The following is a 25,022-nucleotide window of genomic DNA, read 5'->3' on the forward strand; positions in this document are numbered from 1 at the left end:
GCAAAGAAAACATATGTGCATTCTGTTGCAGAATGAAAATCAAAAATCTAGTTCAATATTAGATTCCTTTGAATCTTGAATCTTTTATTTAGGTAAATCTTGAAGTTAGTTATTGAGTCCTATTTTAAGTAGGATTGCTATGCAAGAATTCTACTTTAGGTACACGCTAAGTTGGATAAAGCATAAAGTTCCAAAAATTTTAATTTTAGTTGCTTTAACAGACTCTAATATAGCATTCTGAGAGATTCTAATTTTTGTATTTGGGAAAAATTTCGACTGTCCATATAGAGATTGGCTACCTGTTCTTTAGTGTCCTAAATAAATTGTAAATAAGCCGATAAAAAGCTATAAGGGGGGCCTATAGAAGGCCACTAAAAGACAAGTCATGTGGATTATTTGAATGGACGAAAAAGATTTTTGGTATCCCCCACCCCCAGCCCCTTCTTCCCTATTCTATGTTCTTTCCACTGCTATCTTCTCTACATTTGTTGATTTTTGCTTATAAATCAACTACTGATCAATATATTTAGCCCAAAAACCTTGAGTCTTATTTCTCCTATCTATCCCCACTAGAAAACAGCTTAGGCAGCTTTATTTAACCTTTTGTTTTCACTTAATGGCTGCTAAACTTCAGAAATCATAAAGATCTTAAGTCTTAATGATCAACCAGAAAATATATATAAAAGTACTTGAAAGGTGAGGAAAGATGTGGTGGAAATCGTTGTGAAACCTTGAGCAGAATATGGAGAGATCTTCAATAGATCGTTGAAATTTGAAACTGTTGCAGTCCAAATCTTCTACGCAAGGGTATTTGTACGGGTACACATACCAGTATTTCACTCATGCAGCACGGTAACCATACTGACATAGTACACCTCTCAGTGCCAGCACAACAAAATAGCGATGAAATACCACGTGTTGGTACAATACCAATCAGGGAGGCGTACTAATATTTGTTTCTTACCATTACAATCCAACACAGCCAGTATGAACCAGTACGACTGGTACTTCAATCCTTTATCTACCAATGGTAAACCTCAATGATGAGGAAAGGCAAGATGAATAAATGATAAAGGAGATAAAGAATTAAAAATTATACAAAAAATAATGAAGTTCAAATCTACATATAGATAAGAATACCTCCATCTCTTAAGAATTATAAAGGAAATCCAAGAAACTCCATTAAAAACATAAAGACTAAATTTAGAACCACAAATATATTAACCAAAATTACCTAAAGTGACTTGAAGAGTTAAAGGTATTAAAACCATCATTCAACATTTCATTAAATCAAAATGACATGGATCTAGGGAAAGATAATTAGACCCCTAATCTAGTAATGGTTGATGGTTGATACAAAATACTGGCTGAATAATACACTTGGCTTATCACGAATCCTGATGTAAAGAGCAAATCAAGAAAAAAAATAAAATAAAATCTTGCTGCATCATGTAAGCATACAGTTGCAAACTCACACCAAAGTCTTCGAAGAAAAGCATAATATAGTACCAAAAGTTTAAACCTATGCCTTCGAACTTGGCATATTGTCATAATAAATTTAGTATCTACACAGTCATGGAAGCGAACTGCTTGAATATTGCTAGAATCAGCCAACTCAGTTTCTGAAACTAACAAACTCAGCAATATTATATTAATCATCAACCATACAAGTTTACAAGGATTACTTCCACTCAGATATAAAATTTAAAAAAAATACTGAAGACAACTTAAAAATAACAGAGCAATGGACAGTTGAAAAGGATATCACCCACGTCTTAAAACTAATTCCATAATTTGTAATTTTGAATAGGCATACAGGAAAAAGAAGAGAATAGAGTATTCCAGACGCACCTACTTCTCTGCATAGTATTTCCAATTTCCTGCCATGGTAATTAGTCATTTAGAAAATATTTAAAAAAAAAAAGAAAACAAACAATCTGCTGTACAAGAAAAAAGGAGAAATAAAAAGATCACTTAACAATTCTATTAACAATAGTTGAAAAGGCCTAACAGGGGATTAAAAAAAAAGAAGCAACAGAAGAAGAAGAAACAAAGACCAAAAGGAAGATTAGGAAAATACAAGCTAGATAGAGTGAAATGTGGCAGAGTTTAATGTTCCAGTAAATGCTAAATTTCAAACTGGATATTTTACAATGTTAAGAAAATGAAATTGTCAAGCTAACAACACAAACAATTAAAGAATTTATTCTCAGTTTGAGGACAACTAAGTTTTTACATGCTATTGTCTGAGGCCAACAAATGACTCTTCCAGTGTTCTAATTCTATGGTTTGAAGTTTGAACAAGACATATACTTTCAAAAGGCCCTTGCATCTTTAGGCATTTATGCCCAACATGGAGAGGAAAATTCGGGTCATACAGGTTACATGTCTCAGTAGTCAAGTGCAACTTACTATACAATGATTGTTTCATACTGCTGCATAAAAACAATAAAAAATGAAACATTCAACAACTGTGTCAACTATAAGCATTATGTTTAATGTTCATCAATTACTAACTTCTTCCATAGTTTCTTTGAAATTCTGACAAAAATTTTCAAACAGACATCAAGGTTTAAAACAACTACCCTACAGCACAATCTACATATGAGATAGAGCAAGTGTATCATGTAATTTAACACCCTAGAGTTGGGTGGACAAAATGCAGAATGGATCATCAGATGTATGAAGTTCAATTTTGAGGATTGGCTAGATCACAGTTTTGTAGATCTTAAAGTTGGCTCTATCACTACAGAATATATGAAATTCAATTTTGAGGACATTGAGATAACTGGAAAAGCAGGTAAAGATGATGATCTAGTACCCACTAAATGAATTTTTTATTTTCGCAGCGGAAAATATTTATGTCATACATGGAAAATTCCCTAAGAAAGTTGAGAAATTTTGTTTTCTCAGCCTGCCGTACTGACCAATACCTACCTTACCTATACTGGTAAGCTACAGTATAGTTGTGAGTTTCAGTTCAGTAATATGAGTCAAATCGATCCGTACTAGTTCGAACCGAGCAGAACTGCCTCACACCCCCGATACAGCCCAAAATTAGGGTACTGTTTCGAAATATGCAAAAAAATCAATCAAAGTTAATTGATGTTGCACTGAAATACGAACAACCAGAAATATGCTTCAACGTTAAAATGCATCAAATAAGAAAAAATCACAAAAAATAGAAATAATAGTTAGGAGCATGGTGGAATTATGTAATGTATGATTCATAGAATGTTTGCCACTATGGAATGCATGTATATGGGGAAAAAAGCTGGAAAAATGGAAATGTTGGGAGATATCTTCATAGTTCAAAAACAGTAAGAAGGGGAGAAATCAAAAGGAGTTCACAATGAAATGTCAAAAGGTCGACCGAGGGAAAAAAAGTGATGGGAAGTTGAATAAAGGATCTGGGATTGCTTGGGCATGTGCAGTAAAAGACAACTTGAAACAACATATCTTAGACAGATTGCAAAGGAAAAGGCAGATTCATTGGATATATCTAAAGGCAACATTAGAGTTACAGTGCTTACCCTAATTAAATGCCCTAAGAGATGTTTGAATTTGTATGGTATGCCATTTGGAGATCATATTGTACAATTTGGCAAATAAATTTTGCCCAACAAATAAATGGGGTTCCATATATCAAACCTTGACTTATTTGTCTTTCTATGGAATGTGGATGCTTTCTACATCTGTAGAAACTTAGAAGGGTTGCTCCCTGGTTCTGTGAACTTAAATTGCATAATTAATATCGCAGTTCCTCCTACCCACCAACTAGCATTCAGATTTCAGAGCAAGGACTACAGAACCATCCTGAACCGCCAGTATTGGGGTTTACCATACCATACCAATGCCAAATCAGGGCAATTCTTAGGTCCAGTTTGGCATATGAGCCAAACCAGTCCAAACCATGCATAACCGCACCCATACCACCTATTACCAAACCCGTACCATCCAATTTAGAGCAATACCATGGCTGGGAGTGAGAGAAAGGAGTCACGATCCTGTGTTGGTACAAAGTGCATATCATACCTACTGACCACACTGCACTGCACCAGCGAGGCGCCGATACGATACCTATACCAGTTTTGCAGACCTTGTTTAAGAGTTCCATGGGAGGCCACTCTCTAATTCATAGTTTCCTTACCAAGAATCTAGAAACAATTTGGAGAGATCAAGCTAAGAGCTGGTCAAGCATTGCTCAAACTAAGATGAATCACTTGGACCCATTAAACCAACTTTGTAAAGATAGGGCATAAAGGTTGAAATTTAAACTCCCATAATAAGAACAAACACATAAATCAAGGAAATAGGGAGAATACGAAATAAAAGAACATTCCTTCACATTATTTTAGCATTTTTTTCTTTCATTTATTAAAAGAAATTAATCTATGCAAGGATTACCTACCTCGCTTCAATGTTAGGTTGCATCAATTATGCAAGGAAACACAAAGCATGGCAACAAGCAGCTGACGAAATGAGTACTCTAATAGGGTATGAGAGTTACAACTAACATAATCAGAAGAAAGTGACAAGCTTCATAAATTCAAGGAATTGGGAAAGGTAAGTGATTTTTGTGAATATAATCAAGTGATTGACATGGCAGTGCCTTAAAATGTACATGGCTTGGCAGATTCCTAATGTCAAATTCTACACATTAATAATTTAATGATCACAACACATAAAAAATGAATCATGATTAAGAATTTAGCACTAAGTTTGATTTACAAAAGCCCATTGAGCACCAGAAGAGGCAGAACATTGCATCCTCAGGGACTTTAATATAATGCCCCAATAAATCAGAGGTTTAATTAAGATCCTAAAATAGAACACCTAGTTTAAATACCTCATATTTTCTCTCATACATATATACAAGAAAATGAGCATCCAAAAATGATTAATGAACTTTAATGGTAAAAATTGTAAAACAAGAACGAGTCAAAACCAAATTACCTCTTGTACCACATCTTTCAGTACAGAATGTGTTCTGGAGAGAACTTCTTGCATATAAAAACTCTGTATTTTTTCAGCAAGCCCAGCAACATCCCCCATCAATGCATAAGCATCAACTGCCTACATAGAATTATATTTTCAAGATTTCAAACAAAAATAAATGATACATAACTCTTGTGGTACACTGGAAAATTCGGATGAGTGACAAAGATCAAAGTATTGTTGATGTAGGAATAGTAGCAGAGACCCACATAAAAGCCAGAATGCATTATGGAGCACCATCAATACCAATGATTGTTACATCTGGATTTATAGGTCAAAGGACATGTGTTTCTTTCAATATTTACAAACTTGCAAATATTGTGATTTTGAAACATAAAATGAAGCATCACCAAATTACAATCATAATCATAGCAATGTACTTGGACTCTCTATGAAATTTCAAACACAACATCTGGAAGTAAGGACTTGTGCAAATAGCGAAATATGGCCTTTCTCCTATAAAGCTCCTCCTTTTGGTGTCTGCATAATTGAGCATCCTTGGGCATATAATATGATAGAGGATCAACCAAGGTTTTAAATTCCATGAGATGGGGTTGTCCCAGTTTTGCCTATGGAATAGGACGTGCCGCTGTCCTGCCTCGTCCTAACACTTGGGACAAGGGATGTCCCAGGACATGCCGATCGGGATGCTAGGACAACGGTAGGCTAGCCCTATCCCGACACTCAGGACGATACCCCATCCCAGTGTCCCACAGGCATCCCGCCAGGATTTGAGACCATGGGATCAACTACCACCACCAACTTATCTATCAGACTAAGAGAAGATTGCATCCACTTGAAATAGAACTCCATTATGTAACGTGCATCATTACAAGAGTGCTAAGACATCACAACTACATAAAGAATTTTTGAACTAACATGCAGTTACAATGATCTACACGCTCGAACAAAAACAAAATACAGGATTCTTCCTAATTTTTTTGTATCAAACAATATTGTAGTGAATTATTCATATTTCATATTATTATAAACTTATTTTGTCCATCAAGTGGTCTAACTAATACATATGGTAAAGGTGCTGCTGTGATTTTTTTTTGTTGTGGAACACAATGGATCAAATATGCATCAGCATACTGTCCATAGTTAGAAGCAACCATGCTTACCATACAATTTACTGGTCGTAGTGTTTCAGAGAATCTTGTTTTCCTTATCATATCTTTACATCTATATATAAATATTAATCTAAATATTTACAGTATGCAATAGTACTCATTGATTTTATATGTAATCATTCAAATTCAAGCATATTAATATGGTTCTGCATGCTTACAAAAAAAAAAAGCCAAAGAAAGGGATGGCACATTGTCTTAAAAGCCGCTATGCTCTGGAAAGTATATATACAGTTCCTACACTATTAAAAACAAACCAAGTCTGTTATTACTCTCTTGAAAGACAGGAATGCGTTTTAAATGCATTCATTGAACAAATCCTATCTCAAATATCATAGACATACAATGGGCATTACGCACTGCATACAGATATATAAATGCTCTAAAGGAAAAATGAGTGCTTCTCAAAGTGATCAGTCCAAAATATTAGTGTCTCATTACATCCTATGCATCTAAAAGGTAAAAATAACAGTCACCAATTACCATATGCATTCATATTTAAACACATCATATCAGTTGAGGCTATCAGAGAACACATCCATGAAAAGCCCTGACTACGAGATGGAGCAGGCTGCAAAGAGACTAAAGGTAATATATGTGATGTGAGAATCTATTGCATAATGCCAAAAAAAAAGGTAGGTGATGTTTGGGAGGTCTAAGGATGCCTGCGGTGGGAAAAGAAGGGGGTACGAGGGAATGATCATTGGAAACATGCAATCTTGCTACTGATAAGCAAAAGTATATAAATAGATGATTTTGACTGAATTAGTTAACTAAATTTATTTAAATGACAGTTAACTTATTTGTGGCCCTACTGGTAGGAGCAATGTGATACTTCTTAGAGTAACACTGCAGACCAAGAGTATACACTGAATATGATTTCATTTTATAAAAAAAACAGATTTTTTAAGTGCAGCCTTAATTTTAAGCAAATTTCATAAATGAGACAGGTAACTTGCCAAATCTCTGAACAGAAGGCTCTTGACACCCTGTCAATAAACTGAGTTGATGTTGTAGGTTGCTTTAACTAATACAGGACAGCAAAAGAAATCTATTTAAAGCTAGGTTGTCACATCATCAGCACCAAACTTGTCATGCAATTGCATATCTTTTTATTTTAAATCATAAGAAACTTATAGGGAGTTGAAGTCAATCCTTAGCTTAATTTGCCAATAGCAAGTAAAGATTTATTTATGAGTCAGTTGAATTCATTCATATAGAACTTTTGGTCTTAAGAACAACCTAAATTTGGGAATCCATTTATTCTATAATACAAGAAAGTAGTTTAGCCCCTTACATGTCCATTGCCACAGCGTCTTATCCTTGAATAAACTTCAATGCTGGGGGGAAATCTATTTTGCACTTTCATTTTGTTGCATTAATTTCTGAATATGATGGAAAACAACCACCAAAATGTACAATTCTTCAACTATTTCAAAATGCTAATATAGTCAACAGTTATAAAATAAGTCCTCGACAAGTTCAAAGTATTAACTCTTTTACACGACCGCAACTCAAATTACTAGCATTTTATATTGTTGTAGTCAAACGAAGCAAACTTACGATGACCAACCACCATGCAAATCCCAACCCCACATCTTATAATTTTCACCATTCTCACTTCTGCATCCTAATGTCAATTCAAAAAACATGGAGGAAGGAAATGAACAGTTAAAGAAAGAGTAGTAACTACAGTTCTTACAAATAAAGAAAGAAGACATTGAAATGAAAGAGATATGTGGCCTTCATTAAAGAAACATAATACAACAAGTTGCTCCTAACAAATGATAAGATGAATCAAACTTCCTTCAAGGTGAAGTGTAAGGGAAACCATATGTTCAGCTTTACTCTACATAAGTTAAATAGGTGATAAAAGGTCAACACAAAAGCAGCTAGAAGGGTCGTAAATATTATACATATCATAGAATAAAATCGAACCTCAACATTTTAGATGCAGCACCCATTCAAACAAAAGAATAATAAGTTTCTTTGCCAACAGATGAGAATACTAACAGTTATGTAGCTTTCCTCCTTGAACATCTGGCAAACTCCTAGTAAGTGTGAATCTAGCTTTTGAATTGTCCTTCCTAACCAAGCCTACAGATATAATAAGATTAATAAGACAAACTATTATAATCTTATAGTAGAAAAAGAAAGATGGAATTAATATAAAAATAAGAAAAAAGAAAGTAATACCAAATTTAGTTTCCCAATTTAAAACAAAGAAAATGAAGATTTAGTTGTGTAGAGAGGAAAAGCACAGAAGTTGCTTAAGTCTTAGTAAATGTCTGGCAATGAATTCCTTCAATGAAGCAAAAAACTGACCTCAACACCGAGTCCCATTTCTTGAATAGCAGAAAGTTCTGAATAATTCTCCAAAACTTGCAAGTACTCTGGTAACAATTGAAACGCCTGTCATAAGAGGCGAATAAACCGCCAAGAGAATGAAAACAATTCCATCACAAAAACTGCCCCATTGCAAGAGCTGAGCATCTACAAAGCTTAAATAGAGCAAAGAAAGAAAGATATATATTGAAATCCTACCTGAAAGTAGTTTCCATTCTCAACTAGTGCTTCAAGTTCCATTTGCATGTCTAATGCACGACGAAGTTCTGTTAGAATCGGAAGCATGTCCTGCATTATGCACGAATATATAGTTCACTTGGTCATACAACTCCAAATATTAACCATACATCATGTCACCCCTTATATTTAATCACTATCAACTATTTTAGGCAGGCCTAAACCAAATTAAAGCATAAGATGCAGACCCCTACATCAGATGCCATGTCAGTAAACAGCTTATGATCTCCTTCTTGAGTATATGACATACATAACCATATAAAGAGTTGAGAAAATAACTTGGATAAGTGATCTTGCAATTTGAAGTTTATTAATGAGCACATAGCGCAATTAGTTGGCATATCAAAAAGTCATAAGAAAAATCAAAACAAAAACTACCTTAAGCACTTTAGAAAGCAAAATACTTGCGATAGGAGGGGAAAATAAGAATAGACATGGAGAAGAAAAAAAATGGCCATGCCAGTCCATAGAGGGAACAGGATAAATGGGTATAAATGAGTCATAAAACACAAGCATACACATGCATATGCACACATGCATGAATATATTCATGCATATACAAAAGTATATGCATATATTTGTGCATGCTTGCATGTACATGTTTTACTAAAAACAAGCCATATGCATTAAAGGGACCACAATTATCTAAGGTGCCTGGTCAAATAACTAGTAGACTATAATACCCAGCCTTAGTGAACTAGGCTTGGTCCATTTGACCGACCCAAAAGCATGCACAGCCCAACCAGAAAAAAAGGGGCAGAGCCCTCCCTATTTGACTTGGTGGAGTTGGACTCCTCCATTCCGATCTCACCAGAGGCTAGAAAACTTAAACTCCACTGGCTATGTAATAGCTCCCAACCTCTCTTCCACCCCACCAAAGAACCCAGCCCCCGATTGAAATTCATCGCCAGATTTCCCTCGGTCTTCTCCTTAAACGCTAGCTGCCACCACCACCGCAAGCCTTGCTGAAACCCAGGTAAGAACCTGGTATCCTTTAGCTGACCCTCCTCTCCTTCAAGAGCTCTTGGAAGCCCAATTTTGACTGGTGATCGACGAATTTCGACAAAAAGGGCGAAGCCAAGGTTCACCGTACCGGTACCGAACCCCGTACCGGTGCCGCACTAGCATATGCGTACCGAGTGTCGGTACGGTACGGTATGCGATACACTAGACGTACCGACACTGGCGTACCGATACCGGTATCCATCGGTACGGATACGGTACGTTCGGTACCGACCGGTACAGCATACCATGGGCGAAGCCCTATTTCTCTATTTCAGTAACCAATCGTTTTTCCTCTTTTTTTCGGCTGGTTTTGCCACCGACACTCGTCATCAAGGTCTACCTCCAGCCCTTACAGTAGCTTGAAGCCTTGGCCGAAGTTTTTGTCATCGGGATGCCATGAAATCCATGACTTAAAGGGTTGAAACCCCTATTTTGGTCGGTTGATGCGGTTGACTCGTTGCCAGCCACCTATGGTCACCGGCCGTCGTCCACATGGCCGATCATTGGTCCGATAATTTCTAGTTCCTCCCCAGCAACCACTATCTCCTCCTCTTCACTAGAGAGAAATTTCATTCTCTCCCCTTCTCTCTTTTCTCTTTTCGCTCTTATTTCTCTCTACCTAGACTTTCTCGCTCTGCTTTCTCTCTAGGATTGTTGGATTCGGTAAAAGACTCCTCTCAATGATTTTGGATCGACCCTGGTGAAGGATATCTTGATCCATGGTCGTCGAGTCGCATGCTAGCCCCCACCTTGGCCCTTGCCGGACATTGTTGGATTTGGCCACCCCCAATTTTTTTTGAACCATCTACACCCTAGTTCAACCATGATCAAATGAAATTCGCCCTGATTGGACCGATCGGGGTGTCTGGCACTCCCACTTGGTCAGCCCTGTGAAGCTATGGAGATTTAGAATTTTTATTTTTAGAATAATCATGATGAAATTTTGATGAGAATATAATTTCTTAAAATATTAGTCTCTAAGAGGATTTTTGAAATTGATTGGACCAACAATTTAGTTTCACACGCAAGTTAAGTGATGCTTCACTTTTTCTAGATTAATCGGCAAAATTATAAATTATTACTTTGATAACTTTTGAATCATAGTATTCATGATGCATGAATTTGATGAACAATATTTTGTTATTGAATATATTTTATTTTGGAATGTTATGAAGATGGATGATCTTGATATGGATTATGCTTGATCGATTTCAATACCACAATTTTTGGTATTTTTATTGAATTGAAACATAAAACCCTAAAATTATTTTGAATTTTCGACCTGACTATGTCATGCCAATGGCGGCTAATACATTGGCCCATGATTAAGCCTGAAGGTTAGTTGCAAGAAGATGCGCAACATACCGCAAGCAAATATGCAGTCCTGAAGGACTTTGCTGCAAGATACTGCACGGCACACCGCAAGAAGATACGCAGTATCATGACCCTGCCACAGAAAAATCTGGTTCGTAGCTCATGGTTGACGAGATAAACTTGATGTTTTGAAAGAATTTGGAATTATGAACAAAAATCGATTTAGGAAAAAATTGAATTTGGCATGCGCAATATTTTGATAATGTTACATATCTGGATTTGGTTTTGAATTAATGCATTCCAAATGCTTATTTTATGTAAATGATTATTTAATTTATTATATGATTAATCTAGATAAAGTGTTCATTGCTTACTGGGTTGTCTAGCTCATTATTCTATATTCTACTGTTTTACAGATTTGGAGAACTAGCTTGACTCGGGGATTCGTTATGGGAAAGCGACTAGAAACAGAATTCTAACATCTTTAGTTTAGATTAGAATTTTTATTAAAGTTTGACGCAAGACTTTAGAATATTGCTAGTTTTGTGTGATATTTAATTTTGATTTAGTTACTTAAATTAAAGTTTGAACGCTAATTATTTATATTTATTCTGTTGCTTGTTTATGATATCATGTTGAGATATCTTGCATGCTTGTGGAAAGAATTTTCTATGAGTATGCGGCGGTTGCTAAGATCCTCAGCTTGCAATCTCGGATCGGGAGTGTGACATGGTATCCTCACTAACAATCAACTCGATATATATTTTCATATACAGTTTGTCTTAACAATCAAAATAGATAACATGGTTAACAAGATGAAGTTTGAAAGAAATTTGATAGAACTCTCAATGTGGATTCTAATGCCCATACACCAAAATACACTACCTTCAGAAATACAATATCATGAGATCTCTTTCAAAGACTAAAAATGATACTGGATTCATCATGTATGTCCATTTAGCATTATTCAAGAGGAGTTCTCTGAATTACTATAACCGAATTTACCAAAATACTGATCTGAAGTTCTTGTGCTACAAAAAAATCTGTTTTACCCAAGGATTGCTGAACCGAGCCGTACTAGACAGTTCAACCCGAACTGAGCCAACCCAGTCTCCGACTGGATCGGTTCTCCAATAGAAAATGGTTCCTGCTCCCTAGGGACAGAAACCTGATTAGATGTGGTCGGAACCAACCGAAACCAGCCAGAACCAGACAGTTTCATCCGGTTCGAACCAGTATGGGTCTCAATACCAATTCGACAAACCTTGGTTTTACCACATCACTGAAACATAATAGAATTTGTCAGCAGGCATAATTTAACTCTTCTGTGTCATCTGACCCTACAAAAATTACAAATCAAATAGGTTTCCCACCAATAATTGCTAAGTCCCATTTGAAAACGAATTTCATTTGGAGACAACAGCAATCAAGAATAGCTGAAACATCTATTTCCATCAACAACGAGACGATTGAATACAGAAAGTTTAAGAAGGAAAAGGAAATGCTGATACATGGTTTCACTTGATGATAAAGGGAATATTATTTGAGCCAAAAAGGACAATAAACATTCTGATTATTTCTCTTTCTCATGCTTGGTGGGAATTAATGCAATCACAATTGCTCAGAAGAAATGTTATATTTACAATTTAATTTGATATTAATAAATTTAGCGGTAACCATTGTATAGCTCAAAATGATGGACAATAAAGAGGGCCGAAGAAAAGAAGTTAAATATGATAGGAACAAGAATGCCGAGATGGACGTGAGGTAAAACTAAGACGGATACAATGACTAATGAGTATAGTAGAGGTGCTAAAGGAGTTGCATTAATTAAAGAAGGGATGGAAAAACAACTGAAATGGCATGGGCACTTTAACACATATCAGAGGAGAAAATAGCAAGGAAAGGTGCCCTGATCTTTGCTGGAGTTCTGGTTATGGAGAAGTGGAGAAGACCTAAGCTAATATAGGTAAAAGTTGCAATAAAGAATATGTCAAGGCATGAAATAACATTATAGGAATCCTTAAATAGGAATAATTGGAAAGCGGAGATTCATAAAGCTGAGCCAAGCTTGACAATTATGGATATCATGCCACTAGAAAGGACTAACTAGTCAGAATATTAAAACAAGCATGAGTAGACTGGTGATGAGAAGCAAATTCAATTGGCATCATCATGTTCAACATAAATAAAAGAGCTCCATGAACATGGTTGCCGTTCCGGCCCGAACCAGACTGTACGGAGCGTACCATACCGGTTCGGTACCGGTATCCGGTACAGATGGCGTACCGACACTCGGTACACTGAAAAAACTTTGTACCATACCATACCGATACTATACTAGTGTGGCACTGGTACAGGATCCGGTACCGAGATGGCGAGCCTTGTCTATGAATATAATAGGAAAAAGTCAAGTTACACAAAAAGATCTAGTTATGATAAGGGAGACATAGGAAAACAAGGATTAAACCTGTGAGGGGCTTGAAAAGCCTGGCATTCTTTAAAGATTTAGCCCATAATAGGAAGTGTTGCGCAGTGAAGTTGAGTTCATATAGCGAATCATAAAAATGGAATAAGGTTTTCAGTACAATCCTATGTAAGTTAAGATATAAATGTACCTCAAAATAAGTCTTTGCAATAGCCGATGCTATGTTTCAAACATAAGGTAATCACGTGATGTCAAAGAAACTAGTAATAGGATTTGGCAGAATCCTATTACTAGTTATACATAAGTTGCTTGTTGGGCATAATCCATATCAATTTGGTAGAATGTTGCGAATAAGTAATAGAAATAATACTTTGTAAAGCACTATACATAGAATTAACAAGCAAATAGTTAGAATTTTCGATGCTATCCAAGGAAAAAATAGTACCAAACAAAGCAATATGAAGATTGAGATCATATAGTTACCAATAGAGCTTGTTTCTTTTTTGAATGTGAGTTCACAACAAGATCCCTTGAAACCTCTTGCATCGACAAGGCTATATGTCTTCTCCCATTCTACAAGTTGGACCATGACAATTACATTGGAGGGGGTAACAGAAGGAGAATTAAATTATTCAAAATGTCAAAGCAAGAATGGTAAAAATGTATTTAATGATTGAGTCAGCACTTCTCCAGAATGTAATTCTCAGTGTTAAGAACATTATGCTAACTAACCATACCATGCAGATGACATTGGCAACTTTCAAATCTTGCTCCAACTCCATGACCAACTGCATCCCCTTCACTGACCATTAAAGAAACACATTATAATCAAATGTTACATTCAAAGTTGCATATTGAAAATCATAGTACATAATATAACTATAAAAAAAAATTGATGACATCAAATATGTAACAAAACTTGATGTTTAATTTAGGACTCGTTTGGTTCACGGAAAGAGGAGAAAAAGTGTGATCAACAGGAAAATAGAGAAATGACTTATGTTTGGTTAGAGTTTTCAAAGGAGAGAGATGGAGAAGTAGCTTGCCTATAGGAATAAGATTCTGATATTTCATGAAAAAGAAAAACCAATGTGGGGCATGGGAAAGTCCAATTCCCACCGGCTGAAAAATAAGATATTTTTTCCAAAAGTGCCCTTACGCTTTTAGATAGAATGGGGTAAGATCTTTTTTTTTATTAAAAGCATAACAAGTATTCTACACAACTTTCTCAGAAAAGTAGATGGTCAACCAAACATAAGCCACTTTGGTATGTGCCACTTTTCCATGGTCTATCAACAATGCAAAACCCACTTTCCTAGACATCATACACCAGGCATCAGCTTCCTAGGAAAAACACTCCAATGAGGGGAAATTCTTCAAGCGAACCAAATCGGTCCTTAAAGAAATGGAAATAAAAGTATGTTAAGTAAAATGAGTAAACATTCAAGAGTACCATTACAAAACTAAGATTCTAAAGAAAAATTACTTGAAGAGCATATTGAGGATGTGGCTTAATTATAGCAATTTTGTTGTTAAAAGGCTTAAGAAAAGCAGAAAATTACAAAGGCTTATTCGGCTTCTCAGAAAATAAAACAACATAATAGAGTTAAAAAATGGCCATCTCATGTTGATGGTTGAAGTAGATATAACTGTCAGTCATGGCTAATTTGGTTTGATGATGGTCTAGAAGTATCCTAGACAGCTGAGTTCTAGTTCATATGTAAGCAAGGAGAGAAATATCACATATTGTTGATATACAAGAATGGTGCTGGCATGCTGCATGCTGTATCCATACCAGACTACATAGCCGATGCAAGCAGTACCATACTATATCAGTAGCACTTAAAAGACTTGATACAGACCTTGTACCGGATGTCAGTACTAGGATATGTACCATACTGACACTCAGTCAGGGTGTACCAATTGGGTACTAGTAAAAGGTCCAATACAAAGATTGCAAACCTTGGTCAATCCATGCCAATGTCATATACCAATAAGGCATGGCACCATATATATCATGTCATGCCATACTTTCCAACCAGTCTTAGAAACATGATTTTAAGGGTTCTTGAATATGATGAACAATGAGGATCATGGATTTGAATAGCCAACATGCAATTCTCAACTAGGACAAAGTTACATCACTCGTAACCTAGAAAGATATGGGATTTGAAATTGCAAGCATCAATAATTTGGCAAAAGTTCAAGAGGAATCCAAGAAAATTTGGATAACAAAAGTGGAAACTTAGAATTTTAACTTTTAAGATTAAGAGAATACAGATGAATAGAATAAATTAAGATAATTCTCAAGAAAATTCACGAATATGAAATGTCATGAGTAACAGTAATATGTCTTCAGAAAGCCGTATAATCAGATACTTCACTTACCTAGTGTAAACTTAAGAAAAAAATTTATAGAAAAACCAATAAACAGAGAAATTTTAATTTGATTGAAAAACATACCTCATGCACATGAAAGCCATCCCATGCACAGCCATACATCCAAATATACATGCAAATATATATATATGCTTAATCTCTATGTACATTTATGAATATTCTGTATATCTGCATGTAAGTGTGCATTTACATATATTTGTATGCATGAGAATTTTTTTTCATGACTGGTGTTCTAATACACAAAAATACAACTATGTAATATTTAAAAATGTGTGCATCTAAAAGTATGTGCATGTGTCATATATCTGTACATGTACCAGCATATATTTCTGCATGAAAATTGTGCATATGAATGCATATGTACATATGCGTTCAAATGTATTCGTAATTTCATATGTAACATACATGCTTATATTATGCAGGTTTCACCATGAGTACGTGGTGTCTGCAAAGGGGGTGTGTGTATTTGTTTGTGTATGTATGTGAGAGAGAGAGAATCAATCTAGAATTCTTCATGAAGTAACTACTGTCAGTTACATGATAAGCCATTAGAATTTAGATGACAATGTATGGATCATGCTCTACACCATTTAAAGCACTTAAAAACCATATAATAATTTTCATTTGGAGTTTATTATTTAAACATCAGATGAAAATACAAATGAATATATTTTTATGTAAGGTAAATTAATTGTTATAAAGTTGGTTTACAAGAATCCAAGAATTTCCAACCATACATGTTTTGGTGGCCCATCATGTAGAATTTTAACCTATCACGATCTGTACCATTCGTTTAATGACTACTTGATCCAAAGTAAAAAAACCTCCTAACATTTAACTCTGACTTTTAGGCATTTTAAATGTTGTGAATCATGAACAACTCTGAGGACCCTATATCTTAATAGCTCAAATATAACTTGCAGTTACAGGATTTAGACTCAAATTGTATTAATAGAATTCTAGCTCATATATTATTTTCTACATGTATGAGTGTGTGTCGTCAAATTAAAAAAAATAGCTACTAGCAGGATTAAAGCCCTAATCCAATTAATACATTACAATGATAGACACTTTAATTTGAGGATCCACACATACAAAAAATACTTAGGAGCTTTTTGGCCTGTGCATCAAATAGGCACAAAAAGGATGCAAGCTTAGTGTGGTAATGTATACTATATGCTATATAAATAAAAAATTTGATTCATCAACCATGCCAAATATATAAAGATATCAATATTTAGAAACACGGAGAATATACTAGATTCAAAAGTATAAAGATATATGTGCTATTGTACAGACAAGAAGGATTAGATTCAAAGAGCATGTTAATTTGGTGGTGATATAGAAGTTGTCTTCTTTTTATTAGGTTCACTCTATTGTGACACTCTAATGCTATCAAATAATAAAGTGCATTATTGAAGAAAAGGAATGATACTACATAATTAAAAATGTATTCATCAATTTCTAAAGCAGCAAAATAAAGATACTTGCGCAAAACAATAGAAAAAACAGTATGATTATAAGCATTATAATAACATACGTACATACAAAGGACCAGATATGTGCTCGCATGCATACACATCCTATTCGTAAATATATTTCTGCTTCATTTATACCTACGTCGTGTATCATACTTATGCACACACATCCCATTTTCGAATATACTTCTTCATTTATATCTCAAGCCATGTATTCTACTTGTGTATCTAAAAAGGTTAGTTTGCCCATCATCTAAAAGTGCTAAAAGAACATGTGCATAACAAAATGTGAAATTTTATAAAGTATATTTTATGCACTGATAACTTATATTTTTAAGTATTAATATGAATTTGGAAAAAAATCTTTTGATAATTCTTCCAAAAATAGTTCAAATTATGCCTCCAACCGACCTAATAACAATACGAATTGGGACATTTCCATGCTTTCTAGAAGCATAGTTTCCAATGAATATGTTTTTTCTTTCTTTCATATTTTCTTTTCTAAGATACCTTCTATTAGATCTTATTGCGTACAAATTCCTATGCAATTTTTTTATAGTTATATCAAGTAGTCAGAAAGAGTTATTTGAAACTTGTTTCATAAACATTTTGAGGGTTAATGAATGCCTCAAGAACCACCAAGCATCGATTAGATTATAGGAGCAGCTTTAGCTAAGCATGTAATTCACATGGAAAAAAAGGGTGGCACAGTCTACATTGTGTTACATTGATGATTACATAGTTTGCTGGTTATGATTAAGCTATAGTCCTTTGAAGCAGAATGCTTGAAGAATTTAATATATATGAAGGATCGTTGTGCCAATACCAGAGCATGTACCAGTTGGCCAGTGGCAAGGTGTGGTACGCCCCATGTTGTTTCATGTCGGGCCTGTACTGACCCAGCAGAGAGAACGGGGGAGAAGGAGAATGGGAAAGAGAAAAAGAGAGAAAGGAAAAAGAAAGGAAGACCAGCGAAGGCCAGCAGAGCACAGCCCGACACAGCAGAGAGGGTGGGAAGAGAAAGAACAGGAGAGAGAAAAAGAGAGAGGGGGGAAGGGAGGGAGAGGGAAGGAGAGAGATGGTGGGTGGCGGACAGCCGCCGAAGAGCCTCGAAGGGCCAAAAGAGGGGCTCTGTCAGACATGCCCCCCTTTTTTTTATTTTGAAAATTTTTTAAGTGAAGTCAGCAACTTTTTTTTCTCTTTTCTTCTCTTGCTTGCTCTCTCTCCCTCTCCTTTGTCGGTTTCTCATTTTGAATGCTAGAACCGTCCCGGTCCGCCGTCGGTACGGCTCCATATGCTCCGAACTAGACGGTTCGGAATGGTTTCGCATTCCTTGATACACATAGATCCCTCTTTTCTTTCCATACTCTTTAAAACTTCTCAAGCACACAATGCTGCCCCACGCTTAAAACCTCCACTCTTTAACCACCCCACATCCCTAATCACACCCCTAAAGCATCTCTTACAAACCCTAACTCAAATACACTTTTTTATGCATTTCTTTTTCAACACGCCCCCCTCCAAAGAAAAACCTACGCACCCCCAAACTATTCTTATATCACTTTTAATAATTTGACTCCATCAAAAAGAAAACAAACGAGAGAAATGTCACACCCATCCTCCATCTCTAGTTCCATAAAGAAACCCCCCATTGATTACCAGCCCCGTCCACTCCATCTCTTGCATATGTTGTAGGGTAGAGATTCAGATCCCGGCTTGGCTTGGTGACAGCAATACACATATCTTATATATGGGAACAACATTAACAAAACAAATCAATTTTCTTCCTATCTCCTTTAATATAAAAAGGAAAGCATTCAAAAGATATGCAAAAATATTTCTCTAGTGAGTCAAGGCTGCGTTGTGAAAAATCATAGATGCAATATACATACAGAGTGGGAGTGCACATCTATGTGTGTGTATATTAATTTAAAATCGTAAAGATTTTTTGTTTTTTGGATCATGTAATTATCATGCCAAAGTTCACACTTCACAGCAATTAGTTGGACAAATTTAATTCGCTTTAGCAGCACCGAAGCTTACCCCAAGACTGAGGAACCAGCATCATGAATAGTGTGGCACTTTACTGTTAATCAGAAAGTCCTAGAAATTTCAAATCGATATTTATCTGATAACTATTGAAAAGATGCATAGTCTGCAAAATGGATTCATCTTTTAGCTTTGCATTCTTTCAATCCAGACAAAATTCTTATTCAAGATCAACTACAAATCTGACAAAGATACAAACTCCAGGATTTACTTGGTTCACATAAAGCTGCATAATATCATGTAGGGAATAAATCAGAATATCAAATAAACTGATCCAGGAATAACCACCATACAACACTTATTAATACAAGAAAAAGGATTCTCTACGAATAAAATATATACTACATAAGATAATCAACGTTCAAGAATCTGCAATGCACATTAAATGTATACATTTGGTGCTTACATCACAATAAAATAAAACAAACTAATTAAGTGATAATGTGACTTTATTTTGCAGAAAATATTCCTCTGAAGGTGGGTCTTTTGCAACTGAAACATGAAAATCGCATAAACAGGCACTCACTTAATCAGATTAATCAGATACTTAATTCTTGGCTCTAGCTTCCAGATTAGAAACATACCCATCTCTTCATGGTGCTCCATAACATGTTGTGACAACTGTTCTGCTATCCTATCGAGCTGGGCCAATCGAAGAGTAGACTGTAGAAAGTAACAAATGACTGATCTTGTACAATGAAAGCATCTTCAGAAATGTTGAAAAATAGGACTTTAGCAAATATAATGAATGCTTGGTTCTTCGTAACCATGTTACGTATAAAAGAACAACAAAAAACATTAGAATATGAGGGAAAAAAAAAAGAAAAATGCCAAAGGAAGATGAGGTGCATGCTTCACTACTTAAACAACCACCTTATATATCATGATAACATATTCAACTGAATCTACAAGGATAATGACACAATGTCAACCGAGACAGAAGTGTCTCTTTTTGAAGAAAAACCTAAAGTAGTACTTTAACTCTCTGACAGGGAAATCAAAGGGATCCTATACAATAAAGGTCAGATATCAACAAAGTGCCATCTACATCATGGAGAATTGATGGGCAAGTAACAACAGTAACCCCATATAGATGAATGAAAAATAAGGTTGAAGTGTGAGCATTCAACTTAATATGTCTATATTCTAACCTTCTGATCAAAATAAGTAACATCGTTTTCTTCAGATGGAATATTTTCCAGAATATGCCTCACTGGATCAAAATCCTGCAAGCAGATGATTATGAGAATTGACTTTAAAAAATTGTGTGGTGGTAACACAAATAGCAACTTCGTCGAGGTAATGTCTTTCCTTATATAACAAAACAATGAAATATCATACTGATGCATTACACAAAGGCAGTGGTCACTAACAAAAGATTATAAAAATATCAAAAACCATATGGAGATATTGTGGTAGAAAGGACGAACCAATGTAACTCTTGTACAAGTACACAAAAACCTAACAAGCAGAATATTGAAAAGTTAAGTGCCTAAGCATAGGATTTCTTTAATTATCTTTGAAAAACAAAGTCAAGAATAAAAAGAAACATCAAGCACAAGAAAAGAAAAGAAAAAAAAGACCATATAACTATAATTTCACCTCACAGCAGGGTACCAGAAAACACAACCCTCAAAAAGGAGAATGACAAATTACAGAACTCTAAGAGTCAGCATCAGAAAATTATACAACTATGCTCATCCATCTCCCAACATGGATCCATATTTTCTTTAAGACACTAGAAATAATCCAATTCCACATATTTAATATGTTCTGTGGTTATTTATAAACGAAGAGTCAGTCAATCTCTTTATTCTCAATTTAATTCTCTTATTCTCAGGCTTTATCCAATAAATGCCTAAGTCCATACTGAAAGTTGGAATTTTCAAATGGCCATCTTTGTGTTCGTCTCTTTCCATCTACACTCTACCTTTCTATCTTTTGAACCAATTTTATTTTTCCTCTAACTAAACTAGTATTCTGCTGGCCATATCTCTGTATCTCAAGTTTGAATGCTGCTTCATACTAAATTCTAAGCAATGTATCTTTTGCCCATCAAACTATAAATTCTAGGTTAGTAAAGAAGTTAATATTCCCACTTTTATCTAATAAAGTAAGGTCCTCCACATCTTTCAGTCTATTATGTGGTGTCATGCCCCTCACCTTTTCTATGCTTAAATTTAGAATTAGGCCTGTGCCCTCATGCATCATCATCCCTGTTCTTGTAGCCAGCCATAGATATTAGAATGCTCACGCCGATAACCAATTCTGCAATTTCCATCAGGTACTTTCATTCTGATGGTACACAAGCATCTCTAACCTTAAAGCCTGGAACTTTTGACACAGTAAATTACCTCCATCATGATGACGTCTCACACACATTAAATAGGGTTATTGAGAGGTATCATCATTACATTCTCGAGACTATTCATGCACCTTTTAGTTGGGGCCCATGACTGACTTTCTGTAACCTAAAGATTAAAATTTATAAACTTTATCAACATTGCAACTAGATCTCCCTTTATCAATCTTAAAAGTACTTGTTTAATAAGTACTTAAATCATCTTTTGCTTTTAATGACCCTGGTACCCACAGGTGCCTATGCCTATCTAACAGAAAAACATTATAGGACATTTACAACAAAAAAGGGGACACATTTAACAAAAGAATGAAATCATGTAAGAGAATTCAGCAAAAGCAACAGAAGATTCTGTTAAGAATCTAGGGCGACCTATTTTGTCACATATAAATGTGTACACATCACCAGATCACACAAAACTAAAATTGAATGTTTGTGATTCACCACCAAAATTAAGATCATTCTAGGTGGATTGCAATCAAACATGGAGGTAAAATGGCGTAATTTACATTGACCAAAAAAGGATTGCACAAAAATGAAGGAAAAGCAAAAAGGAAAAGAAAATTATTTGCAAATGGAGATATAACGCTTAAATCTCCAACAGTTACAACTTACAAGCAAGAAAAAAGAAATCTTTTCAGCTACCTCTACAAATTAAAACATTGAACAAGCATTCTATAATTGCAGCGTGACGAAATACCAATACTAGATGGATCAAATTCCGCCATACCAGACTGCGTAACAGTACCATCAACTTACTATGTCCGTACATCCAATACGGGGCTGGTTCAATATACCGAAATTTGGAACACTCCCCATACTGCATACCGGTTTGGTATCGGTACAGTGCGGTTGATACGCACTGGTACCGACCGATACGGCAAACATGATGGATGGAGAATGTCAATATACAGCACCTCTTTTGTAACATTTATTGTAAACCCTTTCAAGCAGCATTGCATCAATTCCTTTGAAATCAACTACCTATATATCTTTTCAAATAGTTTAGTGGCTTTAATTTGAACATTCAACTTTTGCACAACACCTATTTTTCATTTTCACTCTCACTACCAAATCAAATTATTAATGTTTCCATTACCTTCTTGATCAGGTTTCTTTTCTCATTACCATATTTACATCAAAATCTACCATTTATCTTGCAATTGTACTAATTTCTATTTATCATTTCCCTGAAAACAATTAATGAGTATTTCTTTTAAAACTTAGCCATCAAATGATGTGTTTTCAATAAATTTCTGACTATTAATGTTATTTAATGCAGATGCTTTGCTTCCCAGATTCTGTTCGCAAATCCACTTATCCATGCTCTCCCAATTTAAGCATATAAGCTCATCAAATACAAAAAAAGTTATATGGTCATGTTTGGGGGCAAAAAAGGAAGTGATCAAAATACAATATAAAGATCTAAAGTTAGCCTCCCTACAGTCTTTATTTAGAAATCAGATCATCTAGCAAAAATGGTTCGGAAAAGCAGAACCTCTTGATAGAAGTCTTCCTCAAGCTCTTCTATAACTAGATCTTGAGATCTACTGCTATAGATTGAAACCAATTCTCCAGAATTTGATGGAAGGATAGTCCTTTGATGTGGGGGAAGTCCAGCAAGGGCACGAGCAACAGCAGCAGCAGCTGCTGCCCGAGCTGGAACCTGCAGCAATGAATAAAAAGCACGCTAAGCAACTCAAATAACTATCTTGTGTATATCTCCAGCTTAGTTGAGAAAATGCATGTACTGAAGTTACAAGAAAATGTAAGTTAAATCAAGGAGGACGAGGAGGAGGAGGAGGAAGAGGAGGAGAGGGGGGGGGGGGGGGGGGGGGGGCTAATAATATTTGGAGTAAAGTTAAGGAAAATACTAAAAGAAATTGAAAAGACCTAAATATACTAGAAGTAAGAAAACAAGTAGTAAGTATTTATTCCATTAATTTTTGTGTCACACGTACTAGTAGTATACACAACATAAGGTTCGCCGTCTCAGTACCGGAACCCATACGGGTACCATCCTATTACAATGTCATTACGTCCGGTATGGAGGCCGATTCAGCATACCAAGTATCGGTATGTCCTCTGTATTGCATATCGATTCAGTACCGATATGGTCATGGTACGGTCGGTACGCATCATGGTGGTTTTCATTCAACCCGCAGCTTTGGCCCCATGGTGAGTCCCCTGCTCACTTTGAATTTGCTTTCCTTCTTGCCTCCTCCCAATTGTGCCCTTACCACTATCCAATAGAAAGCCTAACTCCCATATGTGCTGTATGAATCGAATCAAAAGAGTGACATCTTCAATGGAGTTTCCTTATGTTATGAGTAAGCCCTTTGCATTCGTGAATTCTCTCTAGAAACATATTGAATATGAGAAAACCCCATAGAGAAAGCGCAGCTACTCTACCTCTAATCAAACATGAAACCCACCCATTGCTTCAAAATGGGCCGCCATGAGCGTGGAGTCAGGGGGCCGACCTCCTTTTGTTTAGCCTAAAGCACTAACAGCAAGCTGTAAGCCTGGCCCCTTGCCAAGAGACAAATATGATACATAATATATGTCATATATGTGTGGACATATGCGTGCGCATGAAGAACAAAGAAAATGTGGATATAGTTGAATGCTAAAATTTCTCTTTGCCAAAGAGATGATGCGAGTTCCGACCAGTATGGCAAGCCTTGCAACATAAAAGTAGAAAACTATGCAAATCACATTCCACGAAGCTCAGGACAACCAAGCCTTTAATAGTGCCCTTAAATCTCTTCCTTACTCAACTATGATCTCCCAAGACTTTCCTCCTGTTTCGTTTCCATCTGTCCATAACTTCCCACAAAGGAGGCACACCTTCAATAATGCTTTGTTCATCATCCTCACCTTGCTATCTATCAATCTCAGCCCTTTGATCTTGCTCAGCTTTCCCTCAAAAGAATCTTACATATCATCGCAGTTCCCAGCACACCAGACCAGAACATAAACAGTACACTTTGCCATATTATATGCAATTTTAACTCCTTCGACATCCATTTACTGTATGCAAAATTAAAAAGTCAGTAATCTAAATACTCACAATCAGCCCAGTAGAGTACTCATTTGATTACATGGCAATCCCCTCTCCTGAAGCTTCCTTTAAGGTAAATAATTTCCATGAAAGCCCCTCCAAACAGCAACCAAATGCTTCAGAATTTTCCACTCATACCATATGAATGAACTTCAATGAACCACCTCTTTGCTCATACCTTCAAGATATTCCTAACAAAGTGAGTGAAAACTAA

General features: G+C 35.7%; 1 protein-coding gene across 3 annotated transcripts in view; it reads right to left on the bottom strand.

Moving 5' to 3' along the window:
* The window catches only part of LOC103716995 (syndetin-like), a 56,013-nt gene that overhangs the window by 25,928 nt on the left and 5,063 nt on the right, over window positions 1-25,022 (bottom strand). For 2 of the 3 annotated variants that reach the window (XM_017845175.3, XM_039123662.1), the window contains exons 2-11: window positions 23,243-23,410; window positions 20,537-20,611; window positions 19,970-20,048; window positions 14,196-14,260; window positions 13,942-14,031; window positions 8,673-8,762; window positions 8,454-8,540; window positions 8,142-8,225; window positions 4,957-5,076; window positions 1,852-1,880 (exon numbers count right to left, since the gene is read on the bottom strand). In XM_017845175.3, the coding sequence (XP_017700664.2) occupies window positions 1,852-1,880; window positions 4,957-5,076; window positions 8,142-8,225; window positions 8,454-8,540; window positions 8,673-8,762; window positions 13,942-14,031; window positions 14,196-14,260; window positions 19,970-20,048; window positions 20,537-20,611; window positions 23,243-23,410 (887 nt within the window). The remainder of the gene's footprint in view (window positions 1-1,851; window positions 1,881-4,956; window positions 5,077-8,141; window positions 8,226-8,453; window positions 8,541-8,672; window positions 8,763-13,941; window positions 14,032-14,195; window positions 14,261-19,969; window positions 20,049-20,536; window positions 20,612-23,242; window positions 23,411-25,022) is intronic. The other variant, XM_039123661.1, reaches the window with a different exon arrangement.

Source organism: Phoenix dactylifera, chromosome 2 (genome assembly GCF_009389715.1).
Source record: "Phoenix dactylifera cultivar Barhee BC4 chromosome 2, palm_55x_up_171113_PBpolish2nd_filt_p, whole genome shotgun sequence".
In the NCBI taxonomy this organism is placed as follows: Eukaryota; Viridiplantae; Streptophyta; class Magnoliopsida; order Arecales; family Arecaceae; genus Phoenix; species Phoenix dactylifera.